The sequence below is a fragment of the Coturnix japonica genome, chromosome 2, assembly GCF_054131305.1.
Source record: "Coturnix japonica strain WE chromosome 2, WE-NBRP24, whole genome shotgun sequence".
In the NCBI taxonomy this organism is placed as follows: Eukaryota; Metazoa; Chordata; class Aves; order Galliformes; family Phasianidae; genus Coturnix; species Coturnix japonica.
In genome coordinates, this window is record NC_140664.1 from 124,647,661 (window position 1) to 124,675,243 (window position 27,583).

Here is a 27,583-nt window from a genome sequence, read left to right on the forward strand (position 1 = left end):
ATGAAAGTTCAATGAACAGGAGTCAGAGAAAATGGAGAAAAAAGTCAGATGTTTAGATTGATATTAGAGATAACCATGTTCCCATAATGAAAATCAAATGTTGGCAGATCCGTTAAATCTCTTGCTTTGGATTTTATGCTTGTTTCTGACTACAAGAGATTCAGTGACTCCTCCAGCTCACCTAGTATTGACACTGTGGGAAAGGGGACATCAAGAAATTTGGCTCTTTCTATTTTCATTTTTTTTTAAGCATTTCATTAGTGGTATCTAAAAATCTCCCTCACTGAAGTCTCTAGATAAGCAATACATAGGAAAGTTCCAATGTTTGCTACAGGTAAAGCGGGTTGCAGTAGAAGACATGGAAAGAAGGTAATGGAATCTCACTGCTGCTGGCAGATGGTGGAAAATTACAAACTCTTTTGCACATAGCTAATAGAATAATGACTTCAGGGGCTCCTTTGGTACAATGGATAAAAAGACTGCAATTTCTATAATTAAAACATTTATTGTAATATAAATGGAGTGTATCTATAGTGAAGATTATTTTTGTATTTCAGACATGTTTCATTTGCATTTTTCTGCTTTTTCTAAGAACTATTTCAAATATTAGAAGTTTTGCATTTAAAAGCTGTGTGTGAATATTGTCTTGGCATTCCAAATGCGGTTTCAGATATCATACTGTGCATGTAGCTGACACAGTTTTATCATTCTATACAGTAGCCTGACAGATTAGCCTAACAGTGGATTTAACTTGACTATGACTCACTGGGGATAAAGTGGAATGGGGAAAAGAATGCTATTATTTGTTTAGACTTATCAAGAACTGATGTTTTTATTAATACTTTTATTAATACTTGAACTATTTTCTTTGTGTAGTTTGGAAACTCCAGATAGACAAAGGTTAGTTTTTGTGTTTGGAGTGTAATAGGGTTATTATTTTGCAATGGAGAGAGTGGTTGTTCTTCTTTTAAAGCCATTTGAAGTCATCTGAAGTTAAAAGTCAATAAAATCTGAAGCTGATATTCCGGGACAGACACCTTATTATTCAAAATTTCAGTTCTGTGAAACAAGCCAAATCTGGTGCACGGCCTTTTTTGTAGTGTATTTTTTTTATTAACTACTTTGATATACATACATAGTTTCATCTAAGTAAGGAAAAATGAAGGTATTAAGTTTGTTCTTTAGTTCAGTTTAGTTCATGAAATAAATGTCTTGGTTATTTTTTTTCCCACTAGAAGGAGCATGCACTAATTCTGCAAACATTCTCTGCTGTGACTCAGTAGTAGTGCGCTGCTTCCTCCTTGTGGGTCATGCAATACTGGTAATGCTTTAGTACTTCTAGTGTTCAGCAACAATCGATCAATGTGATTTAGAATGCATAGGTATTTTACAGGTGTTATTTTGTTGTATGGTATTCGTGCCTATTCTGATACAGAAATACAGATAATATCTTTAAAATTCAGTAACTATATTAAACAGGCTGTTTTTGAAGTGTACATGAGCCAGCAGCTGCTATAATGACAAAGCAAGAAGAGAAAAATCAGTTGCACTGTAAAGTATGTCCAAAATAGCCAGCTAATCTCAAAGTTATTAATGAGCCATAAGACTCCATCTTCAGAGTTTCATCTGTTTTAACTACTGATTTCCGGATGCACAAGGGAGCTTTCTGCTTGTCCTATGGGGGAAGCTTCAGAAGTCCTGCATCAGAGTTTGGGGAGGGAACCCCAGCTTATGTGGTATGTTGACTGATCACAGATCAGTGTGACAAGCCTTGTGAGATAAATAGCATTACAGAGGAAGAGGCGGCTAACAGCACTGCAAATGCGTGCTGTGCAGGGCAGGCTACAATTCAATACAATTCTGTGCTCAGTGAATAGGTTGAAAAGTCAGATATGAGTAATCCAAGGTGGAGTACTGGGTCATTTGGGGGAAGGACACTTTAATCCCTGTCCTTGTTAATATATTATCATAATTTCCAACTTTTCATGTCCCGCTGGTGTTGAAGCTCAACATGACTTTGAGTAGCTTTCCAAACTTCTGTGGATTGCTTATTCTGAAGTGGTCAGAATACCTTATTGCATCTCCTTCTTCTTGCACTGCTGGAGCTATAAATGCTGTATGAATCATTCTGTAAAAATGAAACAATTAATTAAAACAATTTTATTTGAAACTATTCAAAAATACTTGTTTCTGCCTTTTGTTTACTTGAAGCAATGAGTCATAGCAAGACTTATATTTGCCTTAGTCATTCTAGCATGCATCCATAATAGAGCCGCCTGCTTCACTGATTCAGATCAAAAATAGGCTATTATTGCGTTGTCATTTCTGCATACCATACAACAGGGCATTCACATGTTACTTCTAAAAAGCATTTACTAGGGAGTATGACAGAAACCAATAAAAGTAAAACAACAACAACAAAAACTTTGAAGAAAGATTCCTTCATGAGCAGCTCGTCAAACTGCTTTGAACCCAATCAAAGTAGTAATCCCAAATTCTTCAAACCAGGGTTAACGGGGATAAGATGGATTGCATTGACTTGAGCTGTGGAACATTTTCTTTGTTAAATGTTTAATTCTTTGTTGAAGGCTTAGTCCTTAAAAACTTTTTATGTGAGCCACATGTGAATGAAAACCTTTGTTGCTGTCCAGTAACAACAAAAAGAAATCATGTGGCCAACTGCTGTATCCAGGATAAGCTCTTCACTTGGTCTTTTATATGGTTGATTTTTTTTCTTCTCCTAATTCACATAAAGATGTCACTGATGGCTTAAACATTAGAGAAGTTTGACACAGAAAGCTATTGTCAAATGCCAGAGATGCATGAAGCAAGAAAATAGCACTTCCTGGCCAGTAAAGACATCCCCTTAATTTTCTCAAGGGTCACAAAATTCATCTCTTGATTCCTTTACCCAGTCAGTACAGATTATTTGGCATGTGAGAATGGTGAGAGGGTTGGCTAAGAAGCATGCTGCAGTGCTCCTTTGCTTTAGATAAGACTCTAGAATTCATTGAACTTCTCTCTGAGTTTTGGCCCAAAGGATATTTGCTCTGAGCAAATGCTGAATGCTTTGTTATTCAGTTCTTAAATACAAAAGTAAGTGCAGTGATTTAAAATGAATAGTAATGAATTGCCTGTGGTAGCCCTGAAACCAGCAGTCCTTGGTGTAGTTCAAGAGCTGGTTGCTAGAAGTACGTCTGACCTTTCTTTATAAGTACTTCTAAATTCTTGTCTTTTCTATGTCATTTTATTTTTTGCTCCATAATTGCTACTCAGGACTCCGAGCAGTCATTAGATTTACTCACCTTTTCATCACGGTCCATACCTTTTACATAGTATTCATTCAGCATCTTCTTCTTCTGATAGTTCTGTGGCTTTTTCAGGAACCTTTCTTTGTCCACGCCCTGTTTCATAGAGTATTAGGATAAGAGGTTTCACAGAGAAACTGTGGATGCCCCATACCTGGAGATGCCAAGGCAAGATTGGTTGGGGCCCTGGGCACCATGATCTGCTGGGAGAAGCCCTGACCTGGGGCTGGAATTGGGTAGGCATTAAGGTATCTTCTGACCTAAGCCATTCTATGATTCTTTGATTCTAAGAGCAGGTTATTAAAAACCTTCTTGTCTCACCTGCTGTTTACTAAATTAATTTTTACCTGAAAGTTGTATCTAATTACTTAGTTTGCACTGAAGTATTTTTGTCCTTATGTGTTTCAGATATCCTGTCCTATCAGCATAGGTGTTGCTAGTAACCCAGATAATCTTAACAGGTAAACCATGTCATATAATAAGGAGAGTATCTACTGGGTTTTTCTTGTCATACAGAGGAAAATCCTTTCTGCGTCCCAAAAGCGGCAGTCAGACTGAATCAAAACATTTAAGGAAGGAACCATCTAAGAAGGTGGCCTTTCTTCAACAGCATACTGCATCAGATGTGTAGTGCACAAATCCCTGAGTCTCTACCTATATTTTTGCTTTATAATATAAATTCACCTTTTTCATCCCTCGTTTACTTAATGCCTGTTAGTTTTGCATTAGACACTATGTTTTTTTCCACCTCCAAGTCTGCTCATCTATGTGATCTTTTTAGTTATTAAGCTTTTGATCATTTTGGAACTGCAAAGGGCTGTTTGGTTAGCTTTTGGATATGCCTTATTTCAGTTGAAGACTCGCATCTTGAATGTTTGTTTTCCCAAGTGTTTGGGAAAGTCTAGTTTTGCAATTGCTCTTTTCTTGATAACATTAATCTGTTTCATCATTAAAACACTATGTGCATCAAGGCAATCCATAAAGACAATGGATGAGATGATGATTGGAATGAAAGAAGTTGAGGAATTCATGGTCTTTACTTCTGAGACCAGTCTTTGTGAATTCCAGGCCCTTGAGACCAGTTGGGAAATCTGGAACAAGGAAAATTTACCCTTGGTGTGGGAGGATGAGTTTAGCAAGCATTTAAACAAATTAGATTTAGAGAAGACTATAGGACTGCACCCATGAATGCTGAGGAAGCTGGCTGGTGTCATTGCAAGACCACTCTAGATAATCTCTGTAGGGTCTTGGAGATCAGGGGAGGTTCCCAAGGACCACTGTCACTCCTGCCTTCAAGAATGGTAAGAAAGAGGTTTTGGTTCACAATCCTTTTCACGGGGAAATGCTAGGAGGAAGGACACGGAAAGCACAAATGACAAATGGTTATGGAAGCAGTAACCAAATGATGATATGCATTGTCTAAGCCCTTTAGAGTGACATATGTGTATTTATATACAGATATGTGTATACAGAACATTGCAGCCTCTCTGCTGTGTGCAAAATGTCAATTTCGCAGAATTTGCTAGGGCTCACAATTTCTTCGTTAACATCAGCCAGTACAATGCGTATACTTCTGTCACAGAACATAATCATAAAGCAGTATTGTACAGCCTCTCAATTTAGATCAGAACAGTGTCTGCTCACATTGGCTGTAACTTTGAGACTAATCTTTCCTATCATAATAGGAAGCTCATTTCAGCCCTATTTTTCCTTTACTGAATAGTAAGGTCATAAGTAGGTGGCTTTACTTTCAGCATTACTCTAATATGCCAGATTTTGCAGTGAAAGGCGTACATTAAAAAAAAAAAAAAAAGTATATACTTTCCAACTATATGCGCAGTTCTTTTGCACATTAAAAAACATTATTTAGTGTGCATTGATATTATTAATGCACTTGTTTATTAAGCTGTTGATTTTTATGAGATTTATAATTTCTGTGTACTGAAACACTGCTTTTTCTTGTGTTTTTACATTTCCTTAGGAGAATATTTGATTCCCTTTGCAGCAAAGCAGTAGTAAAGCAGATGGGGGAGGAGCAAGATGTTATTGTTAGAAAATGCACAAGTTTAAAAAAGCTGGCTAGCTATATGCCTGACTGGTTACTGAAATGCTGGAAGAAATGTTACTAAGTGTGGAATTACATCATCTTTTCCCTATGCACAGAAAATGCCCAAGGAAATATCATTTGTCATAAGACCTGTGCTACATAATCTAAAATGCCACTTTACTGCTAAAAGCAAAAGGATACAAAAACAAACAAAAAGCCTAAATAAAGTAACATGTAGCAGGGGACAGTAACCTCCCTTCAAAAGCCAGGAACATGTACTGATATCCTTTTGTACCACTCCGTGATAATGTGTGCTTTCTCCTTGTTTTCTGAATGTTGTGTTTTGCTGAGGGCCAGGAATAGCCATATGCTATGAGCATGAAGCTGAATGTGGACAACCCCTTGGTGAAACAAAGACAAAGCCCCTGCTTGTTTGAGCTTGGAACAGGGTTGATAGACTTTGTGCATAAGCTCATATTTTCCTGCTTTCTGTGATGCAAAGCTGTGCTAGACTTTCTATAGTCATTGAAGGGAGGAAGAGATTCAGCTTTTTCAAGCCCTGAGTAAAGTAGTGGGAGCAGCCTCGAAGGCAGTGGTTGAGTTTGTCTCAATGGAACAGTCTGATTTAGGAGTTAGGATCTTGCTGCCTTATTTTCAGCAGTTATGTCCATTTCTGTGATGGAAAAATGCAGATAATTTCTGGAGCTAAGCTGAACACTTAACTTGAGAGTAAATATCAGATCATGCCTGCAATGGATTCTTGACCTCCACTGGAAAAAAATAATAATAATCAAGAAAAAATACCACCAAAACCTTAAGCAATCCTATTCTATCCATACAAAAAATTAGTGAGCATATTTCTGCTGGGCAGTTGACACAGATTGCTCCTATTATGAACCATCTGCAGAGCTTTCAGGAAGGTGAGGTCAAGCATATTCAAACCAGCGAATACAAAGAGCTTAAACTAGTCAGTGGTGCTCACTGAAGCTTCACATTTCAGGTAATAAAATGACACTCACAGAGTGAAACTGAAGCCTCTTATTTTCTCAAAAAGAAGGTAGGTTTATGTATGAAGGCCAAATAAATGAGCTTCAGCGTCAATCAGAGTAAAGTTGACATGTGCATAAAACAGCATCTTTCATACCATCTTTGGTATCAGAACTTCAGAGTATGTCTTTGGTGGACCTATGATTCATAAATCCACTATAGTTCAGGACCTACTGGTGAACAGGGTTTGCTTTCTCTGCATGTTGTGCCCTCCTTTTTGCACACACTAGAGGTATTTCCAAACAATACCACCTTTATTTTTAAAGGCAGGAAATTGTTAGCAGGCAGATCAGAAGTTCACTAGAAGTTCACCAGTAGCTCACTAGAATTCCTGATGTTTCAGTTTGTGTTTTAATCTAAAACCATAAGCAATTTTCAGATTTCAGAATCCAGTTTCCAAGTATTGGCCTGCAATAGTTAATTCCTTAAACTACAGCTCATGTTGCAAAGCTGATTTGCAGGCATTTGATGCTGCTTCAAGAATGGGGACACTTCTGTTTTTGTAAGTGTTTTTGATGTTTCACCATTTTATTGATTCATCCTTATGGCAGAACAGCTAAGAGATGGGGATAAGTATTTGTTATAGCTCTTAACCTGAAATACGTAAATTAGGAAACAGAGGTTGAGTGTCAGTCCTGAGCATCAGGAAGAAAAAAGAAAAAAGGAAAGGTACTTTTTTTTTTTTTTAACCTCCTGAAATACTTTACCGCTCTCTTAAAACAGGATATAGAAAAACTGTAATTAGCCAGTCAAAATATATGGAGTCAGATTACTAATGAAATACTCACTGGGGACTAAATCTCAGTCCTACTGAAGCTGCTGGAAACAAATGCACAGACTCTGAGCTGAAGTGCTCAATTACTTTGAGGACTGGGCCTATAGCAGAGAACTGGAAGAATATAATAAAGACACCTGTGGAGGAGATCATGGCATGACAAGACACAACAAGGATGGTACCATTCAGAGGAACTGTCCCAGATGGAAATAGCATTTGCTGTGATCATTGCTTCCCTTGGTTCTTCCAGGTGTGTCTGCTCAGCTGACCAGCACTCGTCTCCGCCGGAACACCTCCGTGGGCACCCCATTCTGGATGGCTCCAGAGGTAAGATACGTGTTTTCAACATATTTCATCAGTGGTATGAAAGCTGCCACATTCTGTGTTTCTGCTCTTTCTCTGTTCTTCTTCCTTGTTTCCTCTGTCTTTCTTCTTCCTGACATCTGTAACTTCTAAAGGGCATTTCTATTTTGATCTGTGAAAAAGCATTTTAAACCTATTTAGTTAAATGGTTGCAAGGATTGATTTAAAATGGTTTTTATCTTTGAAATTACAAGGTTAGGGTGAGGGAGCAAAAGCTGAGTTGCTTAGTTTAGTATTTTCATTCAGGATGAGTGAGTACTACCATCGATCCTTTCCAACCTTCCAAATTCTCAAACTATGCCAAGCATCTCATCTCTCTGTGGAAGGACGGTACTGTGGTATGAAGGGTGGTACTGTGATATACTGGGGCTTTTACTTTTGAATTTCTGCATCTGTTATAGGCAGCAGCAAGAAATGGAACAGTTTATTATGAATAAATAAGATGTATTATGTGCATTTGGGGATTTTTCCACTGAAGAATATAAATGTTTTAACATGAAGCAAGAAACAAAAAATTAGTTACACCATTTAGTGTTATAATTAGTACTTTTACTATGTGTGTGCACACAAACACGTGTACATGTATACACGTATCTCTGTAGCACAGCACTTCTGGACATATATGTTTATAAATATACACTGCTTATCCTCATTGGTATAGACCTTAGATCTAGATAAAGGGACGAAAAATCCTTAGTTCAGCTGGCATTGTGGATGAGCTGAAATGTATATAAACCTGAATACATTTCCTGCAGTCCATTGGCAACCACATTCTTGATAACTTAGCTTCATCCTTAAACTGGCTGGATGAAGATCCAGCAGAAGATAGCAAATTTAGCTCCTGCTTTCTTGCATGTATTCTTCATGGAGAGAGCAGAGTAACTCCATTAGTTCTTTTTAGGAAATAAATCTACAGGAGTTTAGGGTTGCTGAGTTCCTTGATTCTTCCCTCAGTAGTGGGATTTAGTTTTCCACTTGCAAGCGAATAAGCCAAAGATTTGTCACCTTCACCCAGATCAAGGGACATCTGATCAGATAACAGGCCGTGTTCACAAAAGACTTGCTTTCTCTAGGTCACACTTTGCTTTTTCAGCAGCAGTAAGTTTTAATTTGCAAAATACGAGCAGTTCTGTTTATTTAATCCAAAATCTCTATCCAGTAAGAAATTTCCCCATCTATGGGTATGCTCTTAAATTCGGATATTTGACTGTCCTGTTACTGACCAGATCTTTTCCTTTAATAGGTGATTGCCTGTGAGCAGCAGCTGGATAGCTCCTATGATGCCAGATGTGATGCATGGTCACTGGGTATTACTGCAATAGAGCTGGGAGATGGAGATCCACCCCTTGCTGATTTGCACCCTATGAGGGCACTCTTCAAAATACCGAGGTAGTATCTTAATGTTTTTAATTCTTTCCGGGCTGAACTTATTCCATTAATTTTCATTAACATTTCTTCAAACTTAGACGGTGCAAGCACATACAGTTCCTTCATACTATTTATACTAAGAGGAGGTTAGAAGTACTCTGTCCAGATGTATCTTCTGAGATTCTGCTTCAAACATGCAAAACCACTGACAAGTTTAGAGGACTGTGGCTGCATTTGAGAAATAGCCATGAAAATTTCCCTTTGGACTGCTACTACCCAATAAGCATAATAAGCATAGGACATAAGCACAGGACTCATGTGATATATGCCATTCTCATATATTGCCATATCTGAAAATGAATTTTGATAGTAAAACAGAGTCTTAGTGGGTCAGTGTGTCAAACAGGCACCACAGCTGTCCTCAAATGTTATCACATGTCCTTTGAAGCAAAGTGCTGACATACATTTAGTCCTTTAACTTTCATTAGCTTGTGCTGCTCCTCCCAGCTGCAGTGTTGCTGACCCCAATATCTCTGACAACTTCTGTGCTTTCTTTGAAGCTGGATGTAGAAGTACCCAAATTACCACTTACAGTGTTTCAAAGAACATCGTTCTCAAACAATATAGGGAATGACCTTACTGCAGCCAGTGGATTTCATTCTAGCAATTATAATACCACAGCACAAGACCACATAGCATTCATGAGTACTCCAGGTCCTTTTCAGCCAGGTAACCCAGATTAGTTTAAACTGCTTTCTTTTTAAAGAAATCTTGGCTGACTTGGCACTGAAGCAGAGCATTAATGTTCTTCTTACCTCTATTTGCTATGCAAAAAGCAGCATCAAACTATTGTAATTCCAGGTAGGCCTTCATGAAGCCATTTGGCTTGTATGTTATAGATATTGGGTGCCTACCCTTCTGCTCAAGAACAAATATAAGATCCAATCCCTTTTAATTTCATTAAGAAAAACCTGAAAGTTAGTGAGGTAACATTAGGCACTGCTTAAAGAAAGTGGTTTTGATAACTGATTAAACAGTAAAGGAGTCACTTCAATTATAGGCAATTGCTTTAGTCTGAGTGACTATGCTTAGTGGAAATAGCACCTCTCATTGAAAGGAAGGAGACTCAAAACAGTTTGGACAACATTAGTACCTAGAATAAGGAACTTTAAATCAACATCAAATAATTATTTATTTACAGTATATTCTTATCTAGTTCTCACTTGATTTCTGATTATCTCATGGTAAATCAAACATGGTTAATAATGACCTAGTTTCTTCCTACACTTCGCTCAGCGAGCTGATTAATTCAGTCCTTCCTGAAAACCTTTAAACAGAATTTCTGTTTTGAAAATGTCTTAGGAAAGTATATTGTTTCAGGCTTGAAAAGAGAGACTTCCTATTACAAGTGAAGAGTGATTAATGGGTAGTTAGTTTCATTTCTGTTTATTGATTTCATTGAAAAAGTACAGTCATTCTTAGCTATGGTTGGTGGATCCTCTCCATGCCATTTCTCCTTGTTAGTTACATGAAGCAGAAGAGCCATTGAGGCACTGTATCCTCTACCCATACTCCTTTTATCAGTGGAAATCAATATCTTTTTTCAGTGGCCTTCTAAAACTCGTTACTCAGCCTACCTTCACACATCGTTTTTGGCAGCTGAGTAGCTTATTAACTTATTGTCACTGACCTTTGCAGGAATCCTCCTCCAACACTACAGCAGCCTGAACTGTGGTCATCTGAATTCAATGACTTCATTAACAAGTGAGTAACAACTGAGACCATTGTACCTGAATATGGAACATGTCTAAATGTCATGTGTAAAATATCATTGTATTCTCCATGGAAATATGTTGTTAGTAAAATTTTTCTGTTCTGCTGTCTTCAATTGTAAAAATGAGAACTGTTTTGGGTAAAGTCCTTTGACTGTAGATGAGTAAGGAACTTGTTTTTTTACGTTTAACATTTACAAACAAATGAGCTTAAGTTTCAAAAATCGATGATTTAACTTCTAGACCTCATCAATTCTGTGAAATGTTAAGAGTTTTCGGTATTGAAGTATTGTGATTAAGATGGATGTATTTATTATGACAATATGAGTAAACTACAGATAGCCGTGTCAAAACTTAACAGTGACCCCTGAATGATCATTTGCTTTTTCTGCCAGCACAGGTGCTTAACTAAAGACTATGAGAAGCGCCCGACAGTATCTAGTCTTTTGCAGCATGATTTTATTAAGCAGATTGAAGGAAAGGAAAACGTGCTACAAAGACAACTTATGGAATTTATTGATGTTCATCAACAAATGGGAGTCACTGAAAAGGCAAGGTAAAAATAGCTAAAACATAGACTGGTTGTGGCAGTTTTTATACTTGCACTGTTTCTGAATGGCTGGTGCTCAGAAAAGGATTCACCTCTCATAACGTTAGCTGACTAAAAAATACAGTGTTTAATCTTTGGCTCCCTCCTATAAAACCAATAGAAAGTGAAGGGCACCGTGATTCACATGAGATGAGATGAGATGATCTTTAGAAGTGTCTCCCCTTTTTCCTCTGATTCTAGATGCAGATTAGGATCCTGGCTTTCAGAATGCTAAAGGTTAGGTGAGATGAGTGTCTGTGATTTCCTTACATTTCCATGGTTATTTCTGACTGAAGATGCCAGAATTGACTGATTGGGTTCCTGCAAGAACTGGATGCTACTGACTGAAAACAGTAATAGTGGCAGAGTTTGTGAAGTTAAAAATATTCTATAAAAAAGCTCATGTCTTATCAAAAGATCCCTTTATTTCTTCCATTAGTATCTAAAAGTATTGGTTCTGCATAAATCATGAAGCACTTGATGGCTTTTATTTAAAACAACTGAAAATGGTTTGGTTCAGTACTGCAATTTATTAAAAAAAATAATAAATCCACTACACTGAAGTAATGTGTCAGTTGTGAAATGTAGTATAAGATTGGTACTGATGTACTACTTGTGCAGTGTCTCCTAAGCATCAAGGTAAAGGATGATAGGCACTTTTTAAATGGAACACAAAATATAAAAGACATTTTGAACTACATGGAAAACACTTATTAAAGTGTGCCACGTTTACATTTGCAGATATTTATAGTACCAACGTATATAGCTGTCCTTAGTTCTGATCCTGGCAAATTTTTGGATATAAACTGTCATTTATGGATAATACGAATATTTCTTTTTTTTTTTTTTTTTTTCAAGTTTTCTTGGATTCTCCAGAATTGGATGTAGAATGAGTAGCAGTTTCTCTGTTCTGGCATTTCTATGAACACCTATTCACATGGCTAAATTTAAGACTTACACTGAATTTGTATGCTCTGTATGGCACTTACAGAGATTGACTTAATCCAGAAAGACTCTGGAATTGCAATAAGCTCCTTAGATGTCAGTGCTGAGCATATGGCTGATACTCTGGACTTAAAAATATATCAAAAATGTAAAACCCAGGATAATTGTGTAAAAAACAATCAAAATTTCTAAACAATATGGACTTACATCTTGATGAAACTTGTGGTTCTTTCAATGCCTAAATCCTTTTTGAAAATAAAGCTTCTAAATCAGTTCCATATTGTAAGTATTTTCTCAATTTAATGTAACTTAAAAGTTTTCTAGAAAGTCCTTCTGTTTTCCAAAATTCTTTATTTATTTTTTTAATGTAATTGCTTTATAATGCAAATGACATGAGTTTACTTTTCCTATACAATGCAGACGTAAAGAAAATGTCTCAATTTGCTTGTGCGGTGGGTGGAAATAGGAAAGTTCAGCCAAGAGTGGCATTGTGCTCCACAGTATTTAAGCTCAATATTGGCCTGGCATTAGTGTGTTGAAGGAGAAAGGTTGTCTTTTTTTCTGATATGACTGAATGTCTGAGCCTTCAGCTTAGTCAGCATTGCAGTGTAGTGGTCAGAGTTGGTGGTTTGTCCAGGTTCCAGGAAATCCAGAAAGATCACCCCTTTCCTATCCCAAAAGACAGTGCAAATCACTTTACCTGCTGAGGGCTGTGTCTTGAACATTTTCTTCAACAGGGAATTCATGTTTCCACTTCATGGACTGCCATTTTGATTCTGGCACATAGTGGTGACACCACATCTCATCACTGGTAATGATGCAATCCAGAAAACTGTCACTTTCAGTCTTGTATTCATTTAATAGGTACTGACAAACTTCCATTCTTTCTGTTCTTGTGTGTTCATTTATGGGACCCACCTGGTGCAAACTTTGCGATATTCTAATGTTGCCACTATCCATTCTTATGCAGTGAAGCTGACATTCAGCTTTGCATACAGTTCCCTGGTTGTAGTCTCTTGATCCACTTGGATGAGCTGATTGAAACACTTCATTTCATGGTGTGACAGCTGTGCGTGACCATCTGGAATGTGGCTTGTCTTTCATGCCACTGTTACCACTGCTGAAATGCGCCACCCACTGCCTTGCTGTGTTCACATCCACTGTTTGTTCTCCATAAACATTCAGAAAGAGTCAATGAGTGCCAATGGGTGCAGTTTTTTCCTCATGGAGGAATTAATTCCCACAACTTTGCTTCATATGCACTTCCATGTCAGACACCGTTTTGTGTCCCTCTGCTGGTTCAACATCTACTACATACCACTAGTATCCAACTTTGATGTCACGGGCCAACATAATAAGAGTCATTACTTTTGGAGCAGTCTTCACATAGAAAAGATAAGCCACTTCCCAAAGACAGTAAGAATACCTATCTTATACATCCTGTATCTATTGTTATCTCTGTGTAAGCAAGAAAAGCTGCAATTGTAGTATGTACATCATTTCATTTTATAAAAAAGATAGAATTTGAGGCATATAAAGGATGTTGACATAGAATGCTGTTTTTTTCTTCTGTTGAACGGTGAAAAGATTATACAAAAATATTTTGTTTTTCTTTTTGTTTGTTTTACTTTTTTAAAGTCTTTAAATACAAATGTTGCTTGCTGAATGTGTAGTTGTAATAGTTCAGAAATAAAGTGTTGTGTTCTGTCACATCCTCAGTGAGTTTATTTTTGCAGGAGAACGTATCATAAGGTGTAGTGTTTCCATACCATACCTGTTCAGAAAGGGTTTGTGATCTGTAGACTAAAGGTGGAGCCACCCAATAGCAACTCTCTCTACCATTATTGTTTCTGAGATATTTTCTAATGTTGACCAGCCACCAAGGCATAAGGGCATTTCACCAGGCTGTCTGAACTTTCCTGTTATTATTGCTGCTAGTCCAGCAAAGAGAAAACTGGTTTTAGAGAGCTGTGCAACATCCTTTCCAAGCACCTGGTGAAGGAAACACACCACAGAAAGTAAGACAGATCCTATGATGGAGAAGAAGCAAGTTAATCTGAGCCTGATCATCTTCAGGCGCTCCTTATGTTTCCCCTTGATTTTAGCCAATCTTTGAGTCACTCTTTCTTGGTTGTCACATTGCCATTAAAATTTATAATTACTGATCAAAATAATGATTAGAAGTGAGTGCTGCAGCATATACCAAAGAACTGTTCTAAAAATACACTTCTCACCAGGCTGAATGAGGGGAAAAAGCCCTGCATTGTAAAGAGTTTTACTTTGCAACAGAAATAGCTGTCTTTGAAATGGCCTTCAGAACTGTCGCATTTACACCTGACTGTCAGGCTTGCAATACTTTCATCTTGAGTTGTTTGGCTGTCTTATTCTTGACTGCTTTTACAATAATCTCTGCAGAAATGAGCAGTGATTAGTACAACGTGTATTTCCTGGGAATTATGACTCATTCCAGAATGAGCAGAGTATGTGAGGGATATTCAGTGCACCTAGATTTCAGCAACCAACTCTGCTCCCCAAGTTAAAAGACTTATATGTCCTCTAAATAAATGTGGGAAAGAGATTAGTTCTATTGCAGAGTGATGAGCAAGGGCTTTTGCATGAGCTGAATTGCTCTGCTAAGTGCTAAGTGTTTGCCCTGCTGAGCTAACTACGTAGGGATAGCACTGCAATTCAACGAGCTATGTAGCTTGTCTGTTTAACTCTTCTGGAACTTCAGGGAGATGCTCAAAGGGTGATGCCAATTTATTCACCACTATTCAGAGCAGAGAGTACCATATAATTTCCTTCCATGACTGTCCCTGAGTGACTTCCCATACTTGTGTCATTTACTTCCTGGGGCTTCTCTCTCTCTTTCCCTGACTCATCCTGCCAGTTGGAGCAGCTGATAACAACCCTGCAAGCTAAACTCTGAGGGCAGCTTGCAGTGGGAATCAGATCATCACTCCAGCTTGAGGAAAGAATTAAGAGGAGCTGAGTAACACAGCCCACTCAGAGTCCAGTACTGATTGGGTAAAGGTGTCCAAATGAAACCTGTAACAGAGTAGGGATTAAACCTGACGTTTATGACTTGTAGACTAATTCTGGACCACTTCAAGCCACTTCTTTCATTCCTGTAGTTTGTTATAGGTTTTGTCGTACCAGTGGGGTCTGTGTATTCCTGCACTGTTCCTGAGGGTGCAATATATAGCATAATTATGTTACAAACTCAGGCAGTAAGAGTTTCTGGCTACACAGGCCTGCTCTATATGCTTCTGAGTAGTACCCATCTCCACAGCAGAATAGAAATGCAGTTCAGATCTCCTTTCATGCAATACAATGGACAGCAATAATTCTTGAATGAAGTATAGTTTAACTCCTGATGCAAAGCAGGAGAAATTTGTTTCTCCTGCATTCAAGACTTCTTGGGAGTAATGCTCTTCAACAGTCTTATCAGTCTGCTTCTTATTCCTGCTGAAGGGATACCTCACCCACCAGGCACTGCTCACTTTTGGAGCTTCCACTTTGTCTTCTCACTCTGCATGTAGAGCATGGGCAAAACTCATGAGGGCAATAAGGAACCAGTCCAAAACAGTACTTTATGAGATATTCTATTTGGTCAGTTAATAAAACATATTTTCCCTGAATAAGGGATATAGACTTTTCTTGAGCCTATTATGAAGGGCCAGTAATCTACATATTTGCAGAGTATGGTAAAACAGCCCAAACTTTGGCAAACCTTGTACAGAGCAACACATGACCCAGCTTCTGGAGGTGGGCCACCTCTGAATGAAAAGCCCTGGCAGCACCATGCTCTCAGCAAGGTTGCGTAAGCTTGAGCTCAGCTCCCTGAGTGGAGCTGGTGATGTGCAATCACTTTGACTCAGAGGGAGCAGGTTTTGCGCACAGGTTTGTCTGTGAAACACTGTGCACATACAGCCAGAATCTATCAGTACATGATTCTAAATCCAAGTTCAAATTTTGCATAGACGTATGGCTGTAGTTTTATTTAAGTGTGCGTCTGTTGCAGACAAATGAATTTATATATTTTTTTGCTCAGTGCAGCCTTCAGAGAAGCAGAATCACCATTAATGACAGATTTGTCTGTGTTGCTTCTTTTCTGTTTGTCACTTTTAATGATATTTTTAACAGCTGGAACGTATACAGCTGTTCCTACCTTTGTGTTACAGAAAACTGCAGAGGATTTGGCAGAGAGTTCAGCAGGGCATCATGAGTCACACTTCCCTTTTCAGGGTATTTTTGGATCTATCTGAAAACTTTTAAATACATTCTGACAACGTGAAGAAGAAAAAGCTGCAGTTCCCTCACTTTGATTTAACTGAATCTTGAAAGACAAGGATGGGTGAAGGTGAAGGAGAAGACACAGAAACAATGCTGCTTTGACTCATTTTCTTGTCCGTAGTAGGTTAATGTTTCTGGCCTTTAGCTACTTCAATTGCTTGCCAAGCGTGGCTGTGAGATCTAATGTCTCCAACAAATGAATTCTGATAAGAAGAGAGAAAATTGGTTATTTTGGTTCACAATGTCTATGATGTGCATGATAGTAATGAAACTTCAGCATAGATGTCAACAGCACTAAAGTGGTTGCTGTTTAGATCTGCCCTTGAGGGGTCTGTGCCCTTTGACAGCAAAGCAGAAAAATATTGTGTTCTGCAAATCTGCTCTGCTGCTGCACTCTGAGAGTGAAGAATATAATCTGTTTTAACAAGCACTACTGTTCTCATAACGTCAGCTGAAGAGGATTAGAAGAGAATCAATTTTATGTAATTAAACTTCTCTGGCATAAATAAAGGTTGTTTCCTTAAAAGAGAGAAAAAAAAAAAAAAAGAAAAAAAAAAAAAGAAAGAAAGAAAGAAGTCTCCATAGCTGGAGCATTCTCTGTTAACTTCCTGATTTCATTAAAAATGCTCATTGAAACAAATCTTGGGAAATACCACTCTTACCGACACTCAGTAACATCTCCCCATTCTCAGTACGTAGCAGTTCCACCAGGAAGCCTAAGTTTGGATCTTTCTTTGGCAGTGAAAAATAACAGTCTGGTAAAGCTTGATGCAGTACTGCAGCTCCTGCATCTTTCCCTCATGTGTATTTTGATAGGTCTTTGTCAAAGTTGTACCGATATTAGATGCATTCTTTGGACATAAAATGACCATTGTGTGGGAACAAAGGACAAATTCCTTCAACTGTCCAGACTTAAATTTTATACTGCAGCTGTTAAAAGGATGGAGGTATAAATAGAAGCATGGGTTTATGAAGGGGAGAGGTTTCTCTTGAGGGGGTATGAGTCTGCCTACACCTCTGGCTTCAAATGCAGCAATGTCTTTAGCTGGTAAATGGAAAAATCAAATAGCGGCAGAGTGTTCATGGCTAAAGAGTAAATTTAAGTCTTAATATTAACACAGACTTTTAGATGTAACCGGAGATACATCAACCCAAGAATTGTCTCACAGAGTTCTTGCAAGGATTCTGTACTATCAAGATAGCTCTTGGGGCACAAGTGTGTTCCAAAGGAAGGAGAAGATCCTTTCTGGAGGATGTTTAATTACTTTATATCAGGTCTGTCCCTTGGTGCTGCTTGTTTGTATTCCGTGTGTTTTCTGCATCAAGGTACTTAAATAAATGCAGAATTACAGCCTGTTTATGGGTTCATTGTTGGAACAAAGACCACAAAGCTGTACTGCCTCCTGCAGTGAATCCTTACATGCTTGTGCTTTGATATTAAGGTTGCAAAATTCACCATCTGCAGGGAGTAGGAAACTACTGCCTTTGTGCTTACAGGCAGTGGAAAAGCTTTAGTGGTGACTGGCTCATGCCTGAGGGAGGGAGAAGCTGCTCTGTTGCTGGCACCTGGGTGAGGACAGGCTCTGTATCACTCTCAGAGAATGACCACTAGAGATGAGAGAAATAGAAGTGCTGGATGAAGTGCACTCATGCCTGCAGGATTGCATTCCGTGTGGGAAGGCATCACCTGCTTGTTTTTTGTGCGCATTTTCAGGCTGGCAAGTGACAAATAAAGCCAAATGGGTGCCTGCCCAGCTCTGTACCTCTGCATCCCCCTTGGCACCCAGCCTGCCTGAACTGAGTCAGTACCCAGGAAGCAGGGGGTGTTTGTGGAGTGGATACAGGTCTTGACCTCTGCAGTAAATCTTACTGAGTGAGCTCTGAAGATTTTTAGCTTGCCCCATCAGCTTTCCACAGTGATGTAGCTGCCTTTTTCTCTTCTCTACTCTTCATTGTATGTTGAAGGCCTTGAGTAGAAAAATCCTGTCTGCTTTTATGCACGCTGTATGTCCAAATGTCAAAATTACAGGATTTCCTTGATCTTGTATGGAATCAAGATAAAAAATGATTGTGTTTCAGGGTTTTTTCTGCTGTCTCAGTTTAATAAAGTGTCTGTTCAACAGTACCAAGAGGCGTGCAGTCTTATCAGGAGATTCAATTTACTTAGTAGTCTTTTGTGTTTGTACCATATTGTGCATCTCAGCTTGATTTGATATGGTTTATGAACTCTGCTGTTCCTTACCCAGTTTCTTTCCCCAGTTTTCCCCCATATCCTAAAGCAAATGTCATTAATGTAAATTATAAACTGCATTTTCCATTATTTTCACTGTGTTTAGCACTGTATTTTTTTCTTGGATAGAGATGAATGCAATTTGGGGTAGAAATTTTCTTGCTAATTTCAGTAAGGCAGCATAACACTTTTTTCACTTGATTTAGAGAGATTATTTCAATTATTGTCTTAATTTCAGCTGGGACTCTTTTCTTTAGAGTATGGTGCTATATTTTGGTTTTAGGAGAAAAACAGTGTTAACACACTGATGTTTATAGTTGCTGCTAAGCATAGTTGTGTAAAGCCAAGGCCATTCTCAGCAAAGGGCTAAGAAGCTGAGAGGGAACAGAATTAGGACAGCTGACTAAAACTGGCCAAAGGGATATTCCATGCCATATGACATCTTGTGGAAGGAGTTCTAAAGGGGTTGGGTATTCTTCGCTCTTCTGTTGCTCAGGGGCAAGATGGGCATCAGTATGGGGGTGACGAGCAATTCCTTATGCATCACTTGTTATATGTATATATATACATATACATTATAATTGTTATCGATTTTCTTTTCTCTGTCTTAGTAAACAGATTTGGCTCAACACACAAGTTGTACTTTGTTTTTCTTTGATTCTCTTCTCCACCCCACTGGGAAGTGAGGGAGTGAGCAAATGACAATGTGGTGCTGAGCCAACTGCAGGGTTAAACCACAATGCATTTTAAGATAAGCTTTACTGAAATTTAATCCTAATAAAAAAGCATTTAAACTTTTAAAATGTGTTTCTAATTTACTCTTATTTTTTTCCTTTAAAGTATACATTCTTACGGATTAGGATCTATTGCACATACTCCAGTAGTTCTGTAGCATTTTGCTCAGCAGTCAGACCAGCTCAGCCAGGCTTGGAGGACCATAATTACTAAGCTAGAAGTGTTACCATCCTGAATGCTCTGTCAGTATTAAAAAAAAATAATAAAAAATTTCCTGTTCTGTTGTTCAAACATTCTGTATTTTAATTCAGAACAATAAAAATATGTGATATTTTGGCTGAACTGCTGTCAAGATGGTTACAGCTGCAAGATATAGTCTGTTTCCTTACATCAAGAACTTTCATTCTGTCTTTCCTAGATTTGAACGTATTCATACAAAGAAGGGGAACTATAGTAAGTCACTAGTTTCAAACCAAGAAGATGTAGATGATTTAGCAACCTTGGAGGTACTGGATGAGGTAAGAACTTTCTCATGATTTCTTGAGGAGATGTAATTGGATGTTAAAACACAGTGTCATGCTGTTGATTTTCAAGCTTGTATATATTAGAACACTTCCATTGTGTAAGTGTACAATAGCATTTCACTTTATGCCAAACAATTTTAGATGAGTTTTTCTGTTCCCTGAATAGTTCCAACTGTATGCTGAAACACCTGCAGTTAAAACCTCCATTTGAGCAATATAGTAACACCATTTGTATAATTGGATGTATATCACTGGGTTTTATTCCAGCTTAATAGCTGATTTTTAATAACATGTTAGCTTGAAACTAATTTGAGTCCAAGCACAAGCACATTCTCATCTCTTGCTTGTACATCTAAAGTTGTCCTAAACTAGTCTACCATACTATTCCTAGGCTGGGTTATCACTGATTTTCTTTAGTTCAGAGATGCCTTGGAATCAATTTATGTCAGCTGAAGCTTTGTCCTCAGCTGTTGAAATGAGCATTCTGTTGAACTGTTGGCAGAGTTATTGATAGGAACTCCACTGGTTTGTCAAAGATCAAAAGTGAGTCTATCGCAAGCTCAGGAAGCATGCATAAAATGGAGATAAATATGCTGTGTTTATACCTTAAGGTTCAAAAATAGGAAGAAGAAACAGGCCACCAAACATTATTTACAGGTGATAGAGGCCATCAGTGGTTGTAAACAAACTGTCATTCTTCCTCTTCCAGGCTGTACATAAATAAACTGGTAGAGACTAACGCAATATTTATTAACTAATTTTTCTACAGCCTCTTGGGGATTGGTAAGTGTACCTTCTACAAAGGGAGTTGGGACACAAGCAATTATGAATGCCAGGGTGTTTGAAAGCATTACTTATCTTTGATCAAGATAATGTGTATTCCTGGCCATTATAGCCTTCCTTTTCTCTCCTCTTTACTCATTGGAACTATATTCATATTTTGTCTGTTTTCCTAAAATCCTTTTTTTCTCTCAGTGAGACAATGTTCTTTTATTTTTCATCCATCAGAATACAGTAACAGAGCAGTTGCAGAAAAGTTATGCCAAGGATCAGATCTACACATATGTTGGGGACATTCTCATTGCTGTCAATCCATTTCGGAACATAGATATTTATTCTTCACAGGTTTGAAAGTTTAGTTTGATTCTTTTCTGCTAGCACTTATTTCCAATAAAATGACGGTTCATGTTAAGTATAAACAAAAACTGTTCTTGAAATTTATTTCAGTTCACTCTGGAAAAAAAAAAAAAAAAAAAAAAAAAGAATTACCAATACAGAGTCCTTTTTGTTTCACATTGATGCACATCCCGACTGTGTTGAATTTCAACACAGAAATGAGAAACTAAAAAAAAACAAAACTCTCAGGTATATCTACAGTGTAGAACATGTCTGATATGTTGTCTTAAGAGCAGATGGCTATATCTGAGCAAGTCACCTATTTTAATCAATAGATAGAAAAAGGATTTTGAGGTCACTGTTCTAATGACTTTCAGCATTCATTCTGGGTTGAGATAAATTGCGCTAAAATTCATGAGATTTGTTGACTAGACCACCACTACTATGAGCATTTAATTCAGAAGTAGTATTTGTACAGATACGTACATTAATTTGTCTGAATCTTATTCCTTTTGGTAGGAGGGAACATTCCTCCTCCTGCATTTCCTGTGGAGAACTTCTGTACCAGGGTGAATGGTGGAGGTAGGAACTGGGGACATTTTGTCCCAAGGGAGCTGTGGAAACCATAACTATTTAATTGATCCAACAGTTCGCAAAGCTATTAAGTAAAATTTTAACTTTTGTGAATTTGGCCCTCCACTATACAAAGGGAACAAATAATAAATTTTGGGACATACATAATTTGCCACTATTAATTATTAGTTACTGCAGGTAAAGAAAAGATCTTTAGTTTAAATATCAATATCATGCAGAAAAAGCAAGAGGATGTAAAGTGTAATTTCATTCTAATTTAAATAAGGTGCTTATATTTGGTAACATTGTATTTATTCTGATAATTCAATTTTAATCGCCTAAAGCTGAAAGCATGCAAACTTGTTCTTTATCTTTTTTAGCAGTTCTTATATTACTAAATGCAGATTCATGGTATAGTGAGTGCAGTAACTGCTCGCTCAGAAGCAGCAATGCTGCTCAGAAGGATGATGTACACTAATTTGACAATGAAAGATAAGTGAAAAAAGTCATTAAGGGGACATAGATAATGTTTTCATTTTCCTTACACTTAGCATTCCAAACTGTATATTGGAGCCAAACGGACTGCCAACCCTCCTCATATTTTTGCTGTTGCTGACATTGGTTATCAGTCCATGGTGACATACAACTCTGATCAGGTAAAGATGAGGTGATCTGTTCATACCTTTTACTAGGCTGAGAGATATGTAATGAGCTCAGACTTATGATCTTGTTCTCTGCAGTGCATCGTTATTTCTGGGGAAAGTGGAGCTGGCAAGACACAAAGTGCCCATCTTCTAGTTCAGCAGCTCACTGTCCTGGGCAAGGTATGATTCAGTGGGGAAATACATATAACATAGCGGACATCCAAGTATGTGTCAGTTTGTGAAAGTCCATTGTATGAAAGACTACATGTATATGAGCCGTGGCACACTCTATTTGAGATGTAAGGCCTTTATTCATTCCGTTGCATTTTTATGCTTTCTTGAGCCTGCAGGGCCATGTTTCTTTGAGATCCACAGGAGGGCAGAGACCTGTGCATCTGATGAGGAAAATTAATTATCAGTGTGGTTGGTAAAAACTCAAAGACAGCTTTTGTCCATACAAGGTGAAATCCTTTTCTCTCTGAAATCTTACATTCCTTTCTCCAATGAAGAACTCCTTCAGTGAAACTATGCCTACATGTTTAAATGAAGGAGTGTACTCAGGTGGTTTTGTGTGAGATGGCTTTCATCTCATTCATGCAGTTGCAATTGGAGTGAAAATGAAGAGGACAGGGTCCAACACCCCTATTCATACAATCTGTAATTGCCAGCCTGTGCCACAACACCTTTGCTCCTGTTGTCATGCACACTAATGAGTCAAGGTGTGAGATGTGCTTTACCTTGTTACAGATATGGTTCGATCTGTTCATTAACTGTAACAAAGCAGCAAGATTAGATGAGTGGCTGAATAAATAACACCCATTTGTTCATTTCTGTTCAGAAGCTTACACCCAACTCAAAGCATTGAAGCAGCCCCATTGAGATAATGTGAAACCTATGTGGAAGGGTTGTATTACACTGGGTTCACTAACTGATGTAGGAAAAAAGAAGGGGGGGGGGACGACTTCCTTCAGTCTTCCTTTTGTTAGGCCTGAATGCAACATTTTGATGTACACAAAATTCACACTACACAATGCAAACTGGAATAGGAAAGAAGTGCTTAAGGAATGTATCTGAATGATTACTGCTAATTTCAAGCACTGTCTTTCTCATATGTAGGCGAATAACAGGACTCTACAGGAGAAAATCCTCCAGGTGAATAACCTTGTAGAAGCATTTGGAAATGCAGGCACTATCATCAATGATAACTCCAGCAGATTTGGAAAATACTTGGAAATGAAATTTACTTGTGGTGGCACTGTAGTAGGAGCTCAGATTTCAGAGTATCTCCTTGAAAAATCCAGAGTTGTCCACCAGGCAGTGTAAGTGTAAAAATAATTCTTTACCTCATTTGAGGTTTACGGAGGAGGCTTACAATAATGGAAATTATCTCAGGACAAAACAGAAGGAAGAGTAAAGAGTACCATGAGGGTTTTGTGTGGTTGTGTTGTGATGTGGGTTTTTACATAAGGTGATATGTGAACAGTTTATAGTTCTGTCAGATAATTGAAAACTACTCCCATTTTTTCTTTCATTGCCTCCATGTTTGCTTAAACAAATCCCACGAAGGTTCATATGTAATATATAAAAATTATATTGGAATGTCTAAAGAATTAAAAGCTTCCTAATGGTTCTTTGGGGAAATTATGGAGAAACTGAAATTTTACTTTGAAGCAAACTTTTAGTATTCTGTTTATTATATGGCCTTGATTTAACAGTGCTTAAGACGAGGAATCTTGTCATTGTTTAAAATTTTTCTGCTTACTGGTCTTTTCTAATTTTTATTCTTTCTGTAGTTCTGTATGACCTTGTTGCCCGTTGTGCATTTGTGGTATAAATGATTTCTGATTCTCACTGGCAATTTTTTTATTAACAATTTAAAGTTAGATGCAGTTTTATGAAAAGCTTTTTTCATTCCTGAGTTGAACATAATCACAGAAAGTACTTTTTCAAGATAAAATTAGCTTTTTCCCTAAAATACCACCTTTTTTATAACTTAATGTGTTTTTATTCCTGTCACCATCAGTTGGTATTTACATTTTGCCACATGCTGAGACGGGAAGTCAGCAAACCATTTAGGTGCCTCAAATGTTCTTCGGGTAGGTGTTCAGAGATCTGAATTCACAGGAAAATGCTGCTGAACTGGTTAGCCTGAGAGGAACTGTAGGAGGTTAATGCTCCAAGTATTAATTCCCAAAGGCTCCTGAAGCTGTTGGTGCAGAGCTGTGTTCTCTTTGCTGTCTGTCAATTCACTTGAGCCTTGTTTGTTAGCCTAATAGCGTTTAATTATAGCGTGCATGTCATCAGTAAACGTAAAATAGATACACTTCTAAACGACTTGATTTCTTCTGTTGTTTCAGAGGAGAGAAAAATTTCCATATTTTTTATTATATTTATGCTGGTCTTGCAGAAAAGAAAAAACTGGCACATTACAAATTACCAGAATACAGACCTCCCAGGTAATACTGTTTATTTTTTCTAAAATCGATTCCTTAGAAATGTGATGGTGTTGAATTCCTAACCTCATTTAAATTCTAACTCTGTCAACTCTTCCAGATATCTGCAAAATGATCATTTCAGAATAGTGCAGGACTTTATGAACAATAGCTTTTATAAGTCGCAGTTTGAATTAATTGAACAGTGCTTCAAAGTCATAGGTTTTACACTGGAGGTGAGTGCTGATAACCCTTTTTAATGAATTTTAATGGCTACTTTGATGAGGGAAAACATGAATAAAGAATTGAAATAATCACCCTTGTTATCTTCTTCCTCTAGCAGTAGTTTTTTATGATATTACGTGGTCAACTTATTGTTATATTGCTACATTTAAATTTTTAATGTTTTTAATGCGTAGGTAAAGTAATAAAATGATGTTAGTCAACAAGACTTTGATGTCCGTGAACACAGCACAGCTGAGTGATTGGGGAAAAAAGGCTTTTGCAAATTAAATGCATAGAAAATGTTGTAACTGTTTATTAGTCTATAATTTTGGGGCTGTGAATATGAGCTTCATCTCTGTTTTAAGATGATGTCCATGGTGAGAGTTCTAAAAATTCATTGAGTTTATCTGGGTTTTGATGAACTCAATAAATTTTCACAACTCCAGGGACAAAGTTGAGTGAAGTTTTTACATTCCTTTAGAGCGGATCTGATCACTGAACGTTAACTGAACCCATTCTTCCTTTATCATCTCATACCACTGCTCTACTGGCCATTAAATCCTTCTCACCAGGCTGTTTTTCATGTAATTGCAGAGAAAACCAGGCTTGTGTACTTATAAAATATGACACAAGGGAAGTAAACCCCATCCTGCACCCTTGTTCTCTCATTTTAGAAGCTGTGCACCATGGCTATAGTTTACCACCGACTTCATCAATCACAAATGATAGCAGGTTTACAGCCCATATGATACCTGTGAAATATAGAACAAATGCTGCAGAATGGATGCATGTTTTAGTCTGCTTATCAAAATCATGTTACAAGAAGTTTTTCTCAGAAAACTACTCTGTTAATTTCAAAATGTAATTTCCCTTCATGTATCTGAGTAGGTGGCAGAATGTCCATTCTGTTCCTCCATACTCCTTTTACATTAAGCCGCAGTAACAGCAGAGTTCACAGTCTCTTTCTCTTCTGTGTGCTTATTCACAACTGCACATAATAATATCACACATCTTTTCACACCTTTTACTTTCAGCACTCCAGAAGCAGCCTGGGAGGAAATGCAGTTCAGCACAGATAGCAGTTTTATCTCACCAAAAACCTTGATATGCCCTAATTAAAGCCATGTAAAGCAGGAAGTTGTTTTTATTCCACACTCTTTTTTTTCACTTTGATAGATGGAAAGAATAGTCCTGATCATCCAGAAGAGACCGTTCTTACATATTGAAGATTCATTTATAATACCATCACTGGCTGCATTCAGCAGATCTAGTGTGCATCTTCATTCAGTTTCCTCAATGAGCCACTATGAGCTTAATCTGAGTGTAACTATCTGCATGTAGACTTGCCACAATTTCAGAAGTAGGTGGAGCAACATATATAGTCTGTGGCTACATATGAGCCCCACCCAAGATAACCTGTTTTACATTCTCCATTGGCTGAAGTAGCCTGTCTGATGTTGTATTTGAAAGAGAGAAGGAACAGAGGAGTCTTTCTCAGTTGAAGCTCTGATACAGGATACAAGGAAACTGCAAGTAACTACCCCTTGTAGGTCTCTCCAGAACTGCCAAGAGGACACTGCTTTCTCTATTTCTGCATCAGGTGGCAGAGAAGGATGCCAGCAGGGAGAGGGAGTTTGACTTGTTTCCAAATGGTGGTAGAGGTGTGAATAAGTACGTTTTGTGTTTACGTGCTGCTTCCTAACCCTTCTGAGTGACCTCTCTTTGAGGAGCCAGAGATCAGAGTGTGTATGTACAGAAATGATTTCTTTTCAGTTAGGAAAAAAAATGCAGTAAGAAAGCAAGTTCCTTTTCTAAATTGATGTATTTGTAAATAGCCTTAAGCTTTGACATTCACCCTGAAGTACTAAGGAAGGTCTATATACACATATTCCGTATTTTATTATCATAGAGCCTTGGATAAAATATCTTCTTCAGTTAAAACTGAGACCTAAATAAAGCTTTAATTCTTTAAAATTTGTTTTTAACAGCCCCAAAGACTTTCATAGTAAGCCTTACAATCATACTGTTTCATCCCAAGTTACAGGGCAAAGTTAATAGAAAGAACTGGCTGAGGTGAGCAGTAATCATGCTGTATAAAACAGATCAAGCCAGATTTAGAACACATTGGGAAAGGGAACAGAACTGTCAACAACAATACATACTGTACAGCATAATGGCAGGAGTTAAGCTCTCCATTTTCTGTGTTTTGTGTGTCCCAAAGCTTAAAATGAAAATGATTGCTTAAAGCCTACAACAACTGTGAACCAATTATCCTGAGCATAATTTTTTAGTGAGCTCACATAGTTTGTCTTACTGTCACTGGAATCATTAATTTATTAACCGCTAGATTAACTTCTCTGAAAGTGCTGAAAACAAGACCGAGTCTTCTAGAGCAATTAAGGATTCTATTGGAGTAAATGATGCCTGACGTGGTACCAGCAAACTATTGAATATCAGGAATAAAATGCTGTGGAATTATGAAAATCATCATTATAAAATACTAATGAAAGTTATAAAAGTGCTTCTTGTAAAACAACCGTAAAACTTACAGAACTGCTCCTTATAAAATGCACGATTACTGTGTGTCTCACAAT

At 37.7% G+C, this 27,583-nt stretch overlaps 1 protein-coding gene across 3 annotated transcripts in view; it reads left to right on the forward strand.

Moving 5' to 3' along the window:
• The window catches only part of MYO3A (myosin IIIA), a 95,223-nt gene that overhangs the window by 30,967 nt on the left and 36,673 nt on the right, over window positions 1-27,583 (forward strand). For all 3 annotated transcript variants that reach the window (XM_015853320.3, XM_085538751.1, XM_085538752.1), the window contains 11 exons: window positions 7,428-7,504; window positions 8,784-8,929; window positions 10,607-10,672; window positions 11,081-11,236; window positions 19,894-19,993; window positions 21,008-21,124; window positions 22,240-22,344; window positions 22,429-22,512; window positions 23,449-23,651; window positions 24,690-24,788; window positions 24,886-25,000. In XM_015853320.3, coding sequence (XP_015708806.2) covers window positions 7,428-7,504; window positions 8,784-8,929; window positions 10,607-10,672; window positions 11,081-11,236; window positions 19,894-19,993; window positions 21,008-21,124; window positions 22,240-22,344; window positions 22,429-22,512; window positions 23,449-23,651; window positions 24,690-24,788; window positions 24,886-25,000 — 1,268 coding nt within the window. The remainder of the gene's footprint in view (window positions 1-7,427; window positions 7,505-8,783; window positions 8,930-10,606; window positions 10,673-11,080; window positions 11,237-19,893; window positions 19,994-21,007; window positions 21,125-22,239; window positions 22,345-22,428; window positions 22,513-23,448; window positions 23,652-24,689; window positions 24,789-24,885; window positions 25,001-27,583) is intronic.